Source organism: Hordeum vulgare, chromosome 4H, assembly GCF_904849725.1.
Source record: "Hordeum vulgare subsp. vulgare chromosome 4H, MorexV3_pseudomolecules_assembly, whole genome shotgun sequence".
Classification (NCBI taxonomy): Eukaryota; Viridiplantae; Streptophyta; class Magnoliopsida; order Poales; family Poaceae; genus Hordeum; species Hordeum vulgare.
This window is the reverse complement of record NC_058521.1, coordinates 121,435,190-121,453,990: the sequence shown is the minus strand read 5'-3', so window position 1 is coordinate 121,453,990 and position 18,801 is coordinate 121,435,190. Positions and strand designations below refer to the sequence as shown.

At 45.5% G+C, this 18,801-nt stretch overlaps 3 protein-coding genes and 1 long non-coding RNA gene across 4 annotated transcripts; 2 read left to right on the top strand and 2 right to left on the bottom strand.

Moving 5' to 3' along the window:
• Positions 1 to 3,913: 3,913 nt before the first annotated feature.
• Positions 3,914 to 4,680, bottom strand: LOC123448099 (40S ribosomal protein S16-like). The gene has a single exon (XM_045124868.1). The coding sequence runs from the start codon at positions 4,583 to 4,585 to the stop codon at positions 4,136 to 4,138; it is 450 nt and encodes a 149-aa protein (XP_044980803.1). The 5' UTR covers positions 4,586 to 4,680; the 3' UTR covers positions 3,914 to 4,135.
• Positions 4,681 to 4,887: 207 nt separating this feature from the next.
• Positions 4,888 to 5,958, top strand: LOC123448100. Its single transcript, XR_006631608.1, has 3 exons — positions 4,888 to 5,186; positions 5,349 to 5,397; positions 5,481 to 5,958. It is a non-coding gene; the product is annotated as an uncharacterized LOC123448100 (long non-coding RNA).
• Positions 5,959 to 10,641: 4,683 nt separating this feature from the next.
• On the bottom strand, positions 10,642 to 13,269 carry LOC123448098 (probable arabinosyltransferase ARAD1). Its single transcript, XM_045124867.1, has 2 exons — positions 12,198 to 13,269; positions 10,642 to 11,484 (listed from the first exon to the last, which is right to left on the bottom strand). The coding sequence occupies exons 1-2, from the start codon at positions 13,122 to 13,124 to the stop codon at positions 10,969 to 10,971; spliced, it is 1,443 nt and encodes a 480-aa protein (XP_044980802.1). The 5' UTR covers positions 13,125 to 13,269; the 3' UTR covers positions 10,642 to 10,968.
• Positions 13,270 to 14,936: 1,667 nt separating this feature from the next.
• LOC123450346 (alpha-1,3-arabinosyltransferase XAT3-like) lies at positions 14,937 to 15,563 on the top strand (the record flags this gene model as incomplete). Its single annotated transcript, XM_045127648.1, has 1 exon — positions 14,937 to 15,563. A coding segment is annotated over one exon (627 nt), but the record flags the coding sequence as incomplete, so codon positions are not given.
• Between the last annotated feature and the right edge of the window lie 3,238 nt (positions 15,564 to 18,801).

Genomic DNA, 18,801 nt, shown 5'->3' with positions numbered 1-18,801 from the left:
TGGATATCGATGCATGTTTAACATGCCGATCTCTTGCACACTAGGAAAGATGGCACCAAAGTGCAGGTTAGTTGGCAAACATACTTGAGAACTCTATACTTGCATCTATGCATCTCAATTAAATTTGGACCATGCTGATATTTGGGGATGTCTGGCAATGTCTTATACTTACTTATAGAGTATCGATGTCATGTTATGATCATCTACATCCATACTATATTTGGTTAAATAGAAATTGTCCCTGCATTTAGTTTACATTTTACCCTATCTGAGCTTAAACATAGCCCTTTGGGGTACTACATTCATCACTATGTGGCTAAAATGGAAAAGTTGTAAAATAAAAGGAAGCTCAAATAGGCTGACCCTGGGAAATTTTACCATGAATGAAGTTGTCTTGGAATGATCGACGCCCTTAATGTTGAGCTCCTCTTTTCTTAGGATGGCGGCCAAATAAATGTCATAGAGGCATTGTTTCGCAATCTCCCAAGATTGCATTTCACCGGTGTGAACATATAGATGGTGTTCTCCGCACATGAAAGCATGCAATAGATTCACGTGGTTGGTGATTTGCCAATATGGTGACATTTTCTTCCATAATAATTGAACTTAGTCCTCGGCAATGGAAAATGGTCTTGTATGGATGAGTTTCAATATATAGTCATTTGACAATCTAAAGAGCTATTATAAATTTGAAACCCAGTCTCCCAACTAACACACCGAGACCGGTAAAATAGGAAACCTGTAAGGACAAACCTTGGAAAAACCTTTGCCTTGGGCATAGTCCACTTGAGCTAGATGATGACAATGTTGTCCTCCTCAAGATGGACCAGCTTTCTTGATTACGTCGGCTCGATGAAGACTAGTAGATTGCTCCTCCATACTCCACTATGGGTGAGCCACTCTTCATCACATCTTCACAAGTCCATTGCCACCAACTTCAAGCATGATCTTTTCCTGATAATCCACTTGAACTTGCATACTGCAATCTTCCATGGGTTGAAGGAGATCTTCCTCTTGACGGAAGCCCATGGAAACACACCTAAACCCACATACAACTCTCACGAAGACCATAGTACACAAAGCGTAATGGAAAATGCTTATCATACCATGGGATCACTTGATGCCTCTCGGTACATCTTGTACGTTTTGTGTGTTGATCAACTTGATTCACTCTTTGACTTAGTCTTAATCAACCTTGTGTCTCTATGACCAATCTTTGAATAAAACCTTGAATACCACCTTGGTCATCATATAAACCCCTTGAAACCAATAGATGGAGTTCAAGAAGTGTTTATGGACAAATCCTTCGAATATAACTCAAGGGAGTCATTAGTCCATAGGATTTGTCATCAATTACCAAAACCACATATGGAGAAATATACTCTAACAATGTTGTTTGTTCCATAAGCATATCTAATTTTGTGGCTTGATTCCAGTGCTCTTGAATCCATTGATGTATAGGAAGTATATCTTTGGAAATATTTAGATGTAGTGGTGTCATTCTAAAACATTCCAAATTATAGGAATACCTATTGCGTAGTCACATTCTTCATGGAGATTGCTAGAATATGTGTATGCCAGGTGAACATTTTTCATGTATTTGCAACTACATAGCTAGGATAGGATATCGTATTTTGAGCATGAGACTAGACAGCCTAGATATTTGTGTTGTTCCCCATGAAATTGATAATGTTCAATTTGTTGCAACTGAAGCTTATCACAACATAATTGCTTCTCTTCTACTGATAATTGCTTTTGAGTTTTATTAGTTTTAAATTTTATTCCTTGTGTGTTAGCACAATTATGTCATTGGCGTTCCTCTCATAGACAAGTAAAACACTTCACTATATTAAGCTATCGGTGTAAATGGACATAAATTAAATGGAGATAAGGAACGACAACATGTTAGCAGAAGTTATATACACACTTGTATGTTACAACATGTTAGCAGAAGTTATATACACACTTGTATGTTACTTGCACACTTATTGAGTACTAACATTAGTCTACAATTTTCCATATGCTCTTTATCCAAATAACTTGTTATTCTTTCTTTGAAATGTTGGTTGTGTTCAACTTACTTTGTGAATAGAAATTAGTAGCAAATTAGCACCAACATTACTTGCACTAAAATTGACATGTATGTATATGCATGATGAAGGCATTTTTTTCTTTGTATTCATCACTACTTGATGTTGCTTCCTGCTATGTAGGAATAAGAAAAATAGATGTTTCGGCTCATTTTGTATATTACTCTCCATTATAAGGCTTCCCGGATTTCATTTTGTATATTACTCTCCATTATAAGGCTTCCCGGATTTGCGACGTCAAGGTATAAATTTTCCACAAAAGAAAGAAAAACATAATGACACTTCTTGTCTGATTGTGCCGAATGTTCAAAGTTGGATGCAAAGTTGGATGCCTGGACAAACTATTCGACAGAATGTCGGCCGCCAACGATGGTGACTACATGCACTATTCGACGAAATGTCGGCCGCCAACCATGGTGACTACATGCAAAACATGATCTTCGAGGGTGGTGCGCAGGCTCCATCCTTTTTGTGTGCTGACATGTGTGCCCACCAGCTGGCTAATGCACCAGCATGAACTGTGGTGCTATGCATTGTAGGCCGACGCTGGTACTCTGTTGGCATGAAACATGGCCGCTGGCATGATCAGCCGCAGCCGCAAGCTCTTTTTTTATATGTTGATTGAAGACATGAAATGGGTCAGCGCGTCTAAAACAAGGACATGTCCGTTTGGGTCTGCCCTTTGGAGTTGGAGTTGTTCTAACACCAACCTAAATCTAAAACAGGACGGACTCAGACAAATTCACCATCCGTTTGGGTCTGCCCTTTGGAGTTGGAGTTGCTCTAACACGGCAACAATCAGCCCCGGCAGAAATGGGAGGGGTGGGCAACAGCCATGGCCAATCTCGATTATGAGGATGTTTCTTCCTTGTGTTTTGCTGGGAAATAACAGTTGTGAGGAGGTTTCATGTAAGACAAGCAGTGGATCCAGAAAATGCCAGTGGACGCAATGCAGTGGAAATACAAAGAATACACAAAACGGTGAGCACATTGTATAATTATTTTATTATGGAAAATATGAAAAGTGGAGTATTCTTACAATAAGACTTGCAACTTCCATCTATCTTATCCTTAAGGTTAGTAAATCTTATTAATAAAAGCATTAAGACTTTCATTCTAGAAATTTTTCAAAAATCCAAAAAGCTTTTTTCCATTTATCCATTTTAATTTCAACATTACATAGAAACCCTTTTGGATTTGTTTCTATTGTATTGAAAGAATTTTCAAAATTTAAACGAAATTAATTAGAAAATTTAGTTCTCTATCTATAATTGCAAGTTGTCAATGGACACAATTATGAGCCCACTGTAACATCAAACACAAGGACATAACTTCCCACATAGAGGGCCAGAGAGTTTTGTTACAATTTTACTGTTCACCTCTTAAACTAACCCTGATACAAGTGCTTAACTAAAAACAACACCAAAACAACAATGAATCATAATAACTGGATACAATCATAACATTAGCATCAATGTTGATTGCAACATGCAGGGTCATTAACAATTCCGAAATTAAGGAGATGTTTGCAGTGGAAATACACATAGATAAAGGAACATAATATCAGAAACTGTAAGATCAAAATATCAGGGGCATAATAAACTGTGAAGACAGCAGCAGCCCAAGAGGTCATGTTGGCTCACCTACTACAGAAATATCATCGGAAATGAAAGAATAATGTCAAGATGATTGATAAATAATATTCCAATATAATTGCAACGCAACTACAAGACATGTTTGGCATATCATACCACAGTTTCTCTCTATAAAGCTGTTCTATCTATTCAACTAAGTATCAAGTTCAAAAAGTTGGAAACAAATTATTAAGCTCAAACAAAACACTCACTTTCATCAGCAACATCAGATTATCATAACAGAAAACCTTCAACTAGGCTGGATATTGAAGACAACCAAAGTGCTTAGATATCATCATATCCAATTCATTGTCCAAAATATGAGAAAACTACTAGCGGTAAAAGGTAGATAGATAGGCATGCAAGTAGTACACCACCGCCGCCATACCAAACAAGAGATCTCGCCGGAGCTCAACGGTAGGACTTCTGGAAACGCGCGCGGGCACCGCGACCACCGAACTTCTTCGGCTCGCAGCGGCGCGGGTCGGCGACGAGGAGCGTGCGGTCGTAGCGGCCGAAGATCTCCTTCACCTCCTTCTTGGCGGCCTCGTCGACGTACTTCTGGTAGTAGGCGACGAGGGACTTAGCGATGGCCTGACGGATGGAGTAGATCTGGCTGGTCTTCCCGCCGCCGCGGACGCGAATTCTCATGTCTATGTCCTTGAAGCGGGACCTGCCGGCGAGCAGGATCGGCTCGAAGGCCTTGAGGCGGAGCATCTCGGGGCGGATGAGCTCGATCGGCGCGCCGTTGACCTTGATGAGGCCGCGCCCGGGCTTGCAGTAGGCCACGGCGACGGCGGTCTTCTTCCGGCCGAAGCACTGGACGGTGCCCGGCGTCGGGCGGGTGAGAACGGCTGCCATGGTGGCTGCGGCGGGCGCTTGGCTGCGGTGAGCGCGGTGGCGCGGGCTAGGGTTTTGGGTGGCGGCGCGTAGAGGGGATCACGGCGGCGAGAGAACGATTATATAGCCTGGAGGCGTTAGGGTTTTGGCCTCGCTCGCCCAGCGCTTCCTATGACATGTGGACCAGGCTTAAAGGTAATGGGTCGGGCTGATCAGTTGGACCTTTTGTGGGCCTCCAAGTGCTGGGCTTTCTGTGTGGGCTATTGGGGTGGGTTGTCGTCCATAAGAGGGCGCGGTCGGAGGAGAAGGAAGCTAGGGTTTCAACCCGAACACTACTTGATCTTATCCGAGCGAGCCGTCCGGCGGCGCCGCGGCGGCCGGAGTCGTCTCTTCCATCGGCCGCGCCGCCACCGCGGTCCCCCAAGCGCTTGCGGGAAGGTGGCGCGCGACGTTTGGACTGAAAAGACGCGGCATCCGCGGCAGCAGCCGGCGACGAGCGATGACGACTGCCTGCGGTCGGAGCGCTCGCGATGATGGCCGCGCGGGCTCACCCAACATACAAAACAATCTCCATTGCTTCCTTGCTTTCAACAGAGTTTCTCTTTCTTTTGATCTCGGAAAGGTTTTCATCTTGTTTTTTCTTTGGATCGATTTCTTTTTGTTCGTTTCTCTTGTGCTTGCTACTCCGTATTTGTATTCCTGAGCAAATTATAATCGGTTTCTTGGGTTCTAACCAAGTTTTTTCTCATAAGATATTTTTATTATCTTTTTTTTCTTGGTTCAGTGCAATCCTTTTCTTGTTGGAGTGCATAAAGTATGCTTCTTTCTTGGAAGTAACTATTACTGTAGAAAGTAATCTGCTGTTATGGATGTTGATTTCCTGAAATTTGACAGAATTCAGATTATTATTCTGCAGGTTGAGCCTTCGGTTGCTGTCATCGAAGCGGGAAGGTGGTGGTTTTCATGCCCGAAGACGGATGCCCGACGACTATAGCTTTGTAATACGGATTTCGTTAGGAGATGCGGGCTGTTGCTGTTCTTTCTTGGATTCGTTGATGAGTGTCATCCAGATTCAGTCTGTTAGTAGAGGATTCTGGTGTAATACTGTTAATTGTATTTGTATATCAGTCAAGGTTTAGGGTCAACTTACGAGTTGACAAGTCGTTTTGAGGTTCAGACTCGAATTCTAATCGTGACTAATCAAACACTAGTCGACATTAAATTGTAGTCAGTCGGCCCTAGAGTTAGTACTCATGGACTGTCTTAACTTATAATCCATGGTCTCGGTGCTCCGTGAGATGCCGTTGTGATATGATCTGTGAGGTGGCTGTATACTTAAATCTCAGCTTAACATTGTCAAATACAGTATGTAATGTTAATTATCTGTTCATTTACTCTGTTCATTCCATTTCAATATTTACTCATGATATGGGCAAACGTTTTCAAGTTCTATGTGTTGTGCTGAATCATGAAATCTGCCTTGATTATTTCAAAGTTATTCTGGAAATCCGTCTCTAATTATTTGAAAAATATTCTTTCAGAATGAACTGTGGCTGAAATGGGTGGATTTACATATTGATATGCGTCTAGATACCTACGGTTTTGAACTGGTATAGAAGAAGTCATATGTAGTGAAGCCTTTTGGTTTTGGCGTCGGATTTCTCAGCCTTCTGATTCGTTTTATCTCAGCCCTTGAAAGAAGGTCAGCCTTCTGATTCATTTTATCTCAGCTCTTGAAAGAAAGTCAACGCACACACGCCATCCTTCCTTTGCTTTCATCATCCACCTTTGCTTTAGTTCCATTGGAGCACCAGGAGCTGCCAACGAGAGCTCCATTGGAGCATCGATCTGCTACATTACAGCTTCAAGCCCGTCGATGAGACCGGGAGCCGCAGCGAGAGCTCCACTGAAGCACCGAGCACAAAGAGCGTTGCAGCTTACACGACCACCGACGACAACGCAACATTGGGAGCCCCCGGCAAGAGCTCCATTTGCAGCCCGCAGCCGGCAAGCTTGACGAGGTAGCGCACTTTTTGTGTTGCGCTGAGAGCGCCGGCGAGCTCGATTGGAGCACCGAGCGTTGCATTGCAGCTTCGACAAACATCGGCGAGCGCTGCAACGCAACACAAGGTGCAGCCGACGAGAACGCCATTGTTGCACCGCGGCCAACGAGCTTCATGGGTCACGGCGCCGCTTGTGCTTCACTGCATCTCCGCCGTCGTTGTATGATCCACGGGGACGCAGCTCCCTCCGGCAATGAGCGGTGCCCTCTTCCGGACTGCCTCTGTTGTGTTGCAGCACCGGCGACGAGCGGTGTCTGTTAGAGTTGTGTCAAATATTATTATACAAGGTAGTTTACAGTTGGATTTGAAGTCGTACGGTGTGTAACAAGGTAGGAGCCGTTTTCTTTTAGTACACATGTACCCTTATGCCTCTTATGCAATGAGTGGGTAGACATACCCACACACGATGTAACCTATGCCAACATAATAGCACGGGTATGCAGGGGAGTCGGCGGCGTGTGCCGGCGCCAGGGCGGCCCGGGTGCGGTATTGTGACGGTGTCACGGGGAGGAGCGCCCGTAGTCACGCCCCGTGAATGTAGCCATATCGGTGAACCTCGTTAACAAATCTCGGTGTCATGCTCTCGTGATTGCTTGGTCCTCGGTAGATCGACGGAGAACCTCAGATTATTCTAACAAGTGGTGTCATGAGCAAGGTTCGATCTGAGGTTGTGGTGTTGATATATAGGAAACAGTGAAAAGATTCATCGAAATTGATCATGTAGAAGTACGTTGTGAATCGGCGGCTGCGAGGAAGATTGATTATCAGTGTGGTTCTATTTGTGTTTCGAGAAGCAATCAGAGGCAGCAGGTGGAGTCATAAGCGGTGTGCAAGGACTCGAGGCTGTCTCAGCGAGAAGCGATGGGCAACGGTGGCGGTAGCAGGGGCAGGCAATCCTAGTCAGTGCATGGGACGAGCAAACATCGGCAGTTGGCGTCCACAAGATCGTTGCTCGATCGAAGCAGTGGCGGCAATGCGGGCGATCAACGGGAGCGCTAGGGCACGCACGCATAAAGTCCTGATCAGTTTACGTTTGGCATGTAGCGTCGTTGGGTGGCGCACGACCCAATAAGCGGCTGGGTTCTTCGAGGCCCAAGGCATAGGGGCGACAGTCCAAGCAGATTGTAGACCTGGTTCTGTGCGGGGAGCTGCTGAATGTGAGATTTTGATAAAGGGAAAAGGCATGAGAAAACACCATGATGTGTGCATCGATGAGGAGCAGGAAAGAGAGCAAATCAAGTCTACAATAGCTGGGTGGGGTGGACAGGAAATTCTTTACACTGAAGAGGCTACAAGGGATGTTGTTTTGACTTTTTTTTTGCTTTTTACATGGGTTGTACTCCCTCCGTTTCTAAATATAAGTCTTTTTAGAGATTTCATTAAAAGACTACATACGAAGCAAAATGAATGAATCTATATTCTAACGTATGTTTATATACATCCGTATGTAGTTTTCTAGTGAAAACTCTAAAAAGACTTATATTTAAAAACAGAGGGAGTACGTGATGGCAGCATGAAGGTGTCGAGACGCGGCGCGCATGTTCATATAAGGTCAACATGAGTTGGCGGGTGGATCCATGGTTATTTTTTTGGGTCTGATGGCTACATGTTTTCTCAAGTATTGCATCAAGGATGTGATCTGTTTGTGCGAAGGGTTGTTTTTTTTCTGTAGCGGAGTGCCAGGTTGATGAAGATGGACGTGCGCGGCAAGGATGCCGACGTGCGTATAAGGCTCGAAGAAGTTTGGAGCATGTCGTGGCATGATCATGCATACACAAGGGCGTTAAAGCAATGACGAAGATGTGTGAGGCAGACATGACGCTAGGTGGAGCATGGTTGCAGTCGGATAATGTCGGTTGGGTCGGACTGGACTGTCTGATGGATCGACGAGGATGTCGGTCAAAGCAGAAGACGGTGGTGATTTCAACAACGATGACATAGGAGCGTGATGCTGATGGTGACCGACATCTAAAGTGTGAAAACACGTGGTGCAGGGCCGAGGGCTTGTGTGACTTCAACAAGACAATGGCGCAGGGTTGACTCAAGGCAGTGCACACACGAGAGCTTGAAGTCGACAGGGCACGGGGTAGCAGGGGCCAGCTACATGGAGTCATGTTGAAGGAGGAGTTGGGGTTTGGTGAAAGACTTCACTATGTGCTGGTGGAGGGGCTACGGTGTAAGACGTCAAAGAATCGAGCCTATTTCAGCAGGATAGCGAGAGAAACGTGGATCAGACTGGGTACTAGTGGTCTGATAGAGACGTGATACTCGACATCGGTCGGTGATGGTCGGTGGTTTTCTGCAGTGGGGGTCGAGTAGCGTGGGTTCGCGACCTTGGGAGACTTGGCTAGGACAACAGAGGCTCGCCCCGGTGATAGCGGCGAGGCGTGCGGTAAGCACGGGACACAGCGACAGACCAAGGCACTAACAGTGAGACATGTGGTCATACAAAGTGTGTAGGGGTGCTGAAGCAGTGTTGACGAATACCAGATTCAAATTGGTGACTGGGTTTATCGATGCTAGTTGATAGACGGGGGTTGACCATGAAGAATCTAAGAAAGTGACGGAAAGTCTGAAATCATCAAAAGCATAGAGAGTACATGGCCGTATATTCTGTGGTGTTCATTACACATGGCAAAGTGCGGATGACAAGTACAGAAGAAGGCGGACTGCTATAGTTGTGGGACATGTGAGAGACTATCCGGGGAAAGGGTGAGATAACTCCGAATTTCACTCGGGGTGACACATGATGACTGTGAAATTCCTTCAAGTTTCAGACGGACGGTCAAGGAAGAGAGAGGTTGTTGAGTTCAGGTAACTCTTATATGTGAAATTCAATATGTGAGTTGTTCACTTTCACGTAGATGAGTGATCATTGTGTGATGGCGTTGAGCGGATACTTCTGAAGTTGGGAGCACAAAGTAGAGTAATGAAGAACTTATTTTTTTCTCGAGTGTTGACTGTGAAGAAGACGAGAAGGAACTAAAGTTGAAGGTGGAGTCACATAAAGTCTGGGAGTAGCAACGGTGCTCATGGTATAATCTCAAGTCCAATGTACATGGAGGTTCGACGCATGGATGAATCCAAGGTGGTGGAGAATATTCGCCAATGTGAAGTTTGTTAGAGTTGTGTCGAATATTATTGTACAAGGTAGGTTACAGTTAGACTTGGAGTTGTACGGTGTGTAGACAAGGTATGAGTTGTGTCCTTTTAGGACACATGTACCCTTATGCCTCTTATATAATGAAAGGTTAGACACACGATGTAACTTACGCCAACATAATAGCACAGGTATGTAGGGGAGTCGGCAGCGTGTACCGGTGCCCGGGCGGTCAGGGTGCGGTATTGTGACGGTGTCACGGGGACGAGCGCTCGTAATCAGGCTTCGCGGTGTCGTGCTCTCGTGATTGCTTGATCCTCGGTAGATCGACGGGGAGCATCGGATTATTCTAACTGCACCAGCCTCTAGCCTCCTCTTTTCGTGTTGCGGTGTGCTAGCCTCTGGTCCATTCTCTCGCATGTGTCACGAAAGGGGAAAAGGAGAAAAAAGAGTGGGGGAGAATGTGCGGAGGCAAAGAGATAAGATTGGATGGGACTGGTTGCGAGCGGTGTGTGGCCTAAAAACATGTCGCAAGTTCCAATTTTCCTTTATACTGGACCGTTCTCGACTCGGGATGCAGAATACATGGCATAAATTCACATGAGGTTAATCGTTTTGGTCACAACAACACGACGCAGAATACACAACATAAATTCACATGAGATCAATCGTGTTGGTCACAACAGCACAAATAGCTAGTATGGATCCCACTTCTGTAATTTACTAAAAGATACTCCCTCCGTTTTTAAATATAAGTCTTTAAGAGATTTCATTAGGGTCTACATACGGAACAAAATGAGTGAATCTACTCTAAAATATGTCTATATACATCCGTATGTAGTCCATTAATGAAACCTTTCGAAAGACTTATATTTAGGAACGGAGGGAGTACATGTTACAAAAACAATAAACACTTGGCTTGCTAACATACATTCAACTGGACAGATAAAGTTTGAGCTATCTGCTCTTGCTGCAAGGTATAACCAACACTCAACCTTTCTAATTTACAATGTTCCTCAAAGGGAAAATGCAACTGATGTGCCAGGGTTAGTGAATGCTATGTTAGATTTAGCCTAGAAGCAAGATACATACACGCCTTTTCCTGTTTATTTGATTCCTCTTTCAGATACTGAAAATCCTCTAAACATATGTGCCTTCATCCCAATCGAAGGCACCTTCACTAGCCACTGCTTGCCCTATCATCTGGAGCACATCATCAAATACATACACCTCCCTCCTGTCTATTTGCTTCCTCTTTCAGATCTTGAAGATCTTCTATACCTATGTGCCTTCAGTCGGATCGAAGGCACCTTCCTAGCCAATGCTTGCCAGATCATCTGGACCGCATCATCCTTATGAGATGGGAACTGGTACTCAAAATGTTTATCCACTTCTTTGAGCCTCTTCCACATCCTTGTCCATCGATGCTTGTTTATGCCTTTAATTAGTCTCATCAAGTAACCCTTTTTAATAGCATCAGACGAACGAACAAAGATGGAGAACTTTGAATAATCTAGGATATCCTCGTAAGGGAGCTCAATGTCGTCGCTTATGATAACAGGGACACAGTGGCTTACTATGGCGTCAAAGAGACGATTGGAAGAAGGGGTATCCCCAGCAATGTTTAGGCAAAACTTTGATGAGTGCATTCCCTGGCTGGCTTTGCTGACACCATGGTCCTGGACACTTCCAAAGGAAAAGAAAACATCCTTCTCGTCTTTGAGCATATTATATAGTTCCTGCCGAATGTTTCCTCCCTGTAAAAGAAAATATGATTGTGATATATTATAGCACCAAACACATACAGACATAATGGGGTTTAAACCTGCAACATGATATTCATATTTCTACAATATATTTCATATATCTACCCGCGATCAAAGAGATACACGAGTTGTGTTCCGATTCATGCATAAGGCTGAACATTTTCTGAGTACATTTAATTCATCTCAACCAAGGTGAGGGGAACCACCATGATGGTGTTAAGTTTTAGATGGCACCAAGTTATCCAATTTATCTCATCGTGTGTTCAGAAGCACTATCTGGTGCATAATGTACATGGTTTAATAATACTATTTGCTACCATCAACCACAACTCAAATTATGGCAAGTTTGTAGTAGCACTATAGCAGTAACTTGTGCAGTTAAAACTGAAAACACATCAAAGCTGGCATTCAGAAATCTTACGCTCTGAGCTAAGAATACCTAATGATTGATCCACAATCATATAACCAAGTCTTAAACTAATGATTCAATTACGACAATTTAACAAATTCTGAATTATGTCTCTCAATACAGATCTCATCAATTCTGTTCATCAGCTAAACCTAATTGGCCAAATACCAGCAGGCTTCTGCGAGAATTTAAGCAGTGCCATGACAGTATGTCACGATTGGCGTCTCATAGTCATAGATTGTACATAATTTAAGTTTTCAGTGTGCGGAACCGGATTAGTAAGCACAATTATTACCTCCTTCCTGTAAATGGCTCCCCGGAAGTATAACAATGTTGGCCGATCATCAAACCCGGCCGTGTCATTCACAAATGTCTTCGCCATATGTCGATAGGGCGCAATGAGATCCTTCTCCAAGCTGGCAACCCTGGGGTGGTACCTCCCAAAGTCAGACAGCACGAACACTGCTGGGAACAGCGCCGACCGGGCGTGGAGCAAGCTGTTGGGGTGGTGCGCGACGACGACATGGTCGGTACCCCCGGACCTCTTCCATTCCGGCTGCGCCACCAGAAACCTGACGAGCTTCTCCTGTAGGTACATGTCTCTGCTTACCTTCTCTGGCGGCACGGCCTTGGAGTGGCGGTTGTAGCTGAGTGATGCGAAGAAGGGGACGAAGATCACGTCCGCATCACGAGAGTCGGCAACCCTCACCGCCGGACCACACGGTGCCCCTGACGAGGATGCCAGGAGGTCCAGCGTGAGCCAGTACTCCACGCTGTGCTGCTGGTTGAGCCCACCGGGGTAGCGCGGGACTGCGCCGCCCCTAACGTCAGGCCAGACGCCGCCGCCGTCCCCGGGGGGTGGCGCCCAGCCGAGCAGCCCGAAGTGGAACTCCAGCGGCATGTCGTAAACGAACACCCTGACAGCGGCGTTGCGGGGGTCGCATCTCCCAGGTCCAGCAGCAGCCGCCGAGCCGGAGCCGGGGTCGTCGGGGCGGCCATTCTCGTCAAGAAAGGAGAGCTCTTGACCCTTAGCAGCGGATGTTACACGCACACGGACAGGGATGGCCGAGAAGTCGGCGGGGGTTGCCGGGACGGGGAGGCCGGTGTCTGCTGGGCGCCAGCGGCTGGCGCCGGCGGCGGCGAAGAGGAAGATCGTGGAGGCGACTAGGACGGTGGCCGCCGCCAGCGGCAGGAGGAGAGCGCGAGCACGGGGCGGCGCCATGGAGCGCGAGGCTCATGGCCGGAGTGGTGCACGGGGGAGCATCGCGAATCGTCGATCTGGTGGATTGGAAGGAAGGGGAAGCAAAGGTTGGGTTTTTCCGTGTGGTCGGAGTTTGGTTGGTTCTGGGTGGGTTAGCTGGCTGGTGTGTGCTTTCCGGACTGGGCCTTGAAAATGACGTGAGCATGCGCTGCTGGACTGGACTCTCCAGTAGATGAAGCAGCTAGTTTCATTTTTTTCTTGAGGTAATAGCACTAGGATCCTACAACTTGCATACAATGTGATGGTTTGATCCTAAAACTTGTAAAGTGACCCTATTTGATCCTACAACTTGTTTCTCTTGTGAAGTTTTAGTCCACAACGAATCACAGCGCGCAGAGTGGGCAGGGTTGGTGGTTTTGCAAAGTGGCCCTTCCATTTGTCATTTATTAATCAACACGTTAGTGAAGTTCTGCATTTGCCTACCTTTTTCTCATTGCTTCATGCCATTAGTAAATTTTGCACCTTGCAGTTAGCTCTTCATAGCTGCAGAATCGGAGAGAGTTCCGTCCAAAAGTTTGCAAATTTTATATTGTGTCATGGTTATATTTTGCCTCTGTTCTATGTTCTCTTTTCTGCTTGTCATCTTGTTTACAGAATCTTTGCAAGTGCTTCCTTGTGTTGGCGTTGTTGTGCTTTGGTTGTCAGACTGCCGCTGTTTATGATTTGGTAACAGCTTTCCTTGTCGTTGCCCCTCGTATTTTCTGTTGTTTCCATACAGGTTAATCAGGAGTGCATATACAAAGAAGAGTACTGTTTTCATTGTAAGACAAATTTAAAGACCAATTGCAGGTCTTAGCAAAAGCAGAGCCTAAGCGATCAGACCAATGACTGTTGTAGATATTTTTTTAGAAATATGATAGACATATTGTCCTGAGGGTTTATGATATCAGCTATTGCTATATCTTTATAGGCTACTTTCAAACTGAAATCGAGATTGTTACCTGCAGATACTAATTGCCATCTGTAACCCAGTTTGAGAAGTAGAGATCATTTCACGTGCAGATATCGATCCCAACTTATTTTGAACATTTGATTAGTTGAGTTGGGAGGTAGCCATGTGCCAGTTATGTCTGATTAACTGTGCGTTCGACTTATGTAATCATCTCTGATCCCTGCTTTCGATGTCTGAATCCCTGTGTTCCACCACAGTTGTGACGACGACCGTCAGGCGTCACTGGCCAATGAAGTTCTGCACATTATCAATGGTGCTCTGTTATGGCGATGCGGGTCTTGGCAGGAAATTTCCTTGCAGCTCTTTGATACTGTTTGCTCTATGCATTCTTGTTCTTTTGGTTTATGCTTCCCTGTTGTCGAAGCTGCAATATGTAGACTTGAAAGCTTTGCAACAAAAATTTCCATATATTTGAATGATGTTAGTTTAATATTCGATGATGAACGTGATGCTGCTATTGTTGTTGTGAATTTGGATTACTACATGGCCAAGGCATCTATTTCGGTTCCGTTAGTCAAGTCAAATTTAATGAGCAATTGGAGGTCTTAGCAAAAGCAGAGCCTAAGCGATCAGACCAAAGGAGGAAGGAGGATTTGGAAGGTAGGAAATCATAGCAACCAGCAAGAAAAAATATGTCTTAGTTTTTCATGGCCTGTCTAACTACCTTGAAATTGTCATATGTCACTGGCAAATTAAACTGTGCACATTATCAATGGTGCTCTGTTTTGATAGGTGAGGAGACGATAAAGTATACATGCACGCACGCATCAAATGAGACGAAATATTTCAAGACTGCTGTCTGCTTTAAGATGCACTGATCGGTACTGTTCATGGAGCCCGACGGTTCGCAGAGGGACGAGGTGTGGAAGATCAAGCCTTACCCGCGGAAAGGCGACGAGTTTTGCCTCAGCCACATCACGGAGTTGACGGTGAAGTCGAGCAAGGTGGCCGCCGAGTGCACCAGGTACCACGACGTGCCCCTGGTGATCTTCTCGCTCACCGGCTACACGGGGAACCTCTTCCACGACTTCACCGACGTGATCGTGCCGCTCTTCACCACGGCCAGCCAGTTCAACGATGAGGTCCAGTTCCTCATCACGGACATGGCGCTCTGGTGGACCATCAAGTACCACACCCTGCTCCAGAAGCTGTCCAAGTACCCCTTGATCGACTTCAGCAAGGACGACCAGGTGCACTGCTTCAACTACACCATAGTCGGCACGCACGCCTACATGGAGTTCACCATCGATGCCTCCAAGTCACCGCACAACGTCACCATGGTCGATTTCAACCGGTTCATGTGCGCCGCCTACTCGCCGCCCAAGGAAACCGCGGTGGCGCTCGGGGAGAGCCCCAAGGTCAAGCCCAGGCTGCTCATCATCAAGAGGCACCGCACCAAGATGTTCCTCAACCTGGAGGAGATCATCGCCATGACTGAGGAGCTTTAATTAATTCAGGTGCTATTTGAAACGGCCTGGGTGTTGATTAATAAGTGATAAATGGAAGGGCCACTTTGCAAAACCACCAACCCTGCCCCCACTCTGTCCACTTGGCGCGATGTGATTTGCTGTGGACTAAAACTGCACAAGAGAAGCAAGTTGTAGGATCAAATAGGGTCACTTTGCAAGTTTTGGGATCAAACCATCACATTGTGTGCAAGTTGTAGGATCCCTGTGTTGGGGAATGTCGCATGGGAAACAAAAAAATTCCTGCGCACACGAAGTCCTATCATGGTGATGTCAATCTACGAGAGGGGATTTCCGATCTACGTACCCTTGTAGATCGCACAGCAGAAGCGTTAAGAAGCGCGGTTGATGTAGTGGAACGTCCTCACGTCCCTCGATCCGCCCCGCGAACCGTCCCATGAACCGTCCCGCGATCCGTCCCACGATCCGCTCCGATCTAGTGCCGAACGGACGGCACCTCCGCGTTCAGCACACGTACAGCTCGACGATGATCTCGGCCTTCTTGATCCAGCAAGAGAGACGGAGAGGTAGATGAGTTCTCCGGCAGCGTGATGGTGCTCCGGAGGTTGGTGGTGATCTAATCTCAGCAGGGCTCCGCCCGAGCTCCGTAGAAACGCGATCTAGAGGTAAAACCATGGATGTATGTGGTCGGGCTGCCGTGGCAAAAGTTTTCTCAAATCAGCCCTAATAACTCCATATATATAGGAGGAGGGGAGGGGAGGCTTGCCTTGAGGCTCAAGGAGCCCCAAGGGCTGCGCCACCAAGGGGAGGAGGAGTCCTCCTCCAATCCTAGTCCAACTAGGATTGGAAGGTGGAGTCCTTCTCTTCCTTCCCACCTCCTTTTTTTTGTCTTTTCTCTTTGATTTTCTATCTATGGCGCATAGGGCCTTCTTGGGCTGTCCCACCAGCCCACCAAGGGCTGGTGCGCCACCCCCAAGGCCTATGGGCTTCCCCGGGGTGGGCTGCCCCCCGGTGAACATCCGGAACCTATTCGTCATTCCCGATACATTCCCGGTAACTCCGGAAACCTTCCGGTAATCAAATGAGGTCATCCTATATATCAATCTTCGTTTCCGGACCATTCCGGAAACCCTCGTGACGTCCGTGATCTCATCCGGGACTCTGAACAACATTCGGTAACCAACCATATAACTCAAATATGCATAAAACAACGTCGAACCTTAAGTGTGCAGACCCTGCGGGTTCGAGAACTATGTAGACATGACGCGAGTGACTCCTTGGTCAATATCCAATAGCGGGACCTGGATGCCCATATTGGATCCTACATATTCTACGAAGATATTATCATTTGAACCTCAGTGCCAAGGATTCATATAATCCCGTATGTCATTCCCTTTGTCCTTGGGTATGTTACTTGCCCGAGATTCGATCGTCAGTATCCGCATACCTATTTCAATCTCGTTTACCGGCAAGTCTCTTTACTCGTTCCGTAATACAAGATCCCGCAACTTACACTAAGTCACATTGCTTGCAAGGCTTGTGTGTGATGTCGTATTACCGAGTGGGCCCCGAGATACCTCTCCGTCATACGGAGTGACAAATCCCAGTCTTGATCCATACTAACTCAACGAACACCTTCGGAGATACCAGTAGAGCATCTTTATAGTCACCCAGTTATGTTGCAACGTTTGATACACATAAAGCATTCCTTCGGTGTCAGTGAGTTATATGATCTCATGGTCATAGGAACAAATACTTGACACGCAGAAAACAGTAGCAACAAAATGACACGATCAACATGGTACGTCTATTAGTTTGGGTCTAGTCCATCACATGATTCTCCTAATGATGTGATCCCGTTATCAAGTAACAACACTTGCCTATGGCTAGGAAACCTTGACCATCTTTGATCAACGAGCTAGTCAACTAGAGGCTTACTAGGGACAGTGTTTTGTCTATGTATCCACACAAGTATTGTGTTTCCAATCAATACAATTATAGCATGGATAATAAACGATTATCATGAACAAAGAAATATAATAATAACTAATTATTATTGCCTCTAGGGCATATTTCCAATAGTCTCCCACTTGCACTAGAGTCATTAATCTAGTTCACATCACCATGTGATTTCAACGAATCCAACACCCATATAGTTCTGGGGTCTGATCACGTCTTGCTCGTGAGAGAGGTTTTAGTCAATGGTTCTGAAACTTTCAGATCCGTGCGTTCTTTACAAATCTTTATGTCATCTTATAGATGTTGCTACTACGTGCTATTCAGAAATGCTCCAAATATCTACTCTACTATACGAATCCGTTTCACTACTCATAGTTATTCAGATTAGTGTCAAAGCTTGCATCAACATAACCCTTTACGACGAACTCTTTAACCACCTCCATAATCGAGAAAAATTCCTTAGTCTATTTAGTTACTAAGGATAACTTTGACCGTTGATCAGTGATTCAATCCTGGATCACTCTGTGTACCTCTTAACAGACTTGCTGCAAGGCACACATCAGGTGCGGTACTCAGCATGGCATACTTTAGAGTCTACGGCTAAGGCATAGAAGACGACCTTCATCTATTCTCTTTATTCTGCCGTGGTCGGGTTTTGAGTCTTACTCAAATTCACACCTTACAACGCAACCAAGAACTCCTTCTTTGCTGATCTATTTTGAACTCCTTCAAAAACTTGTCAAGGCATGCATCTTGTTGAAACTTCCATTAAATGCTTTTGATCTATCTCCATAGATCTTTGATGCTCAACGTTCAAGTAGCGCAATCCAGGTACTCCTTTGAAAACTCCTTTCAAACAACCTTGTATGCTTTACAGAAATTCTACATTACTTCTGATCCACAATATGTCAACCACATATACTTATCAGAAATTCTATAGTGCTCCCACTCACTTCTTTGGAAATACAAGTTTCTCATAAACCCTGTACAAACCCAAAATCTTTTATCATCTCATCAAAGTGTATATCCAACTCCGAGATGCTTGCACCAGTCCATTGAAGGATTGCTGGAGCTTGCATACTTGCTAGTATCTTTAGGATCGACAAAACCTTCTGGTTGTATCACATACAATGTTTGGTCAAGGAAACCGTCGAGGAAACAATGTTTTTGACATCCTATGTGCAATATTTCAAAAATAATGCAACAACTACTAACATAATTCTAACAGACTTTTAGCATCGCTACGAGTGATAAAGTCTCACCATAGTCAACTATTTGATCATGTCGGAAACATCTTTGC

Coding starts and splice junctions, on each gene's coding strand:
- LOC123448099 (XM_045124868.1), bottom strand. CDS start 4,585: ATGGCAGCCGTTCTCACCCGCCCGACGCCGGGCACCGTCCAGTGCTTC.
- LOC123448098 (XM_045124867.1), bottom strand. CDS start 13,124: ATGGCGCCGCCCCGTGCTCGCGCTCTCCTCCTGCCGCTGGCGGCGGCC. Junction 11,485..12,197: donor GAGCCATTTACAGGAAGGAG/GTAATAATTGTG, acceptor TTTCTTTTACAG/GGAGGAAACATTCGGCAGGA.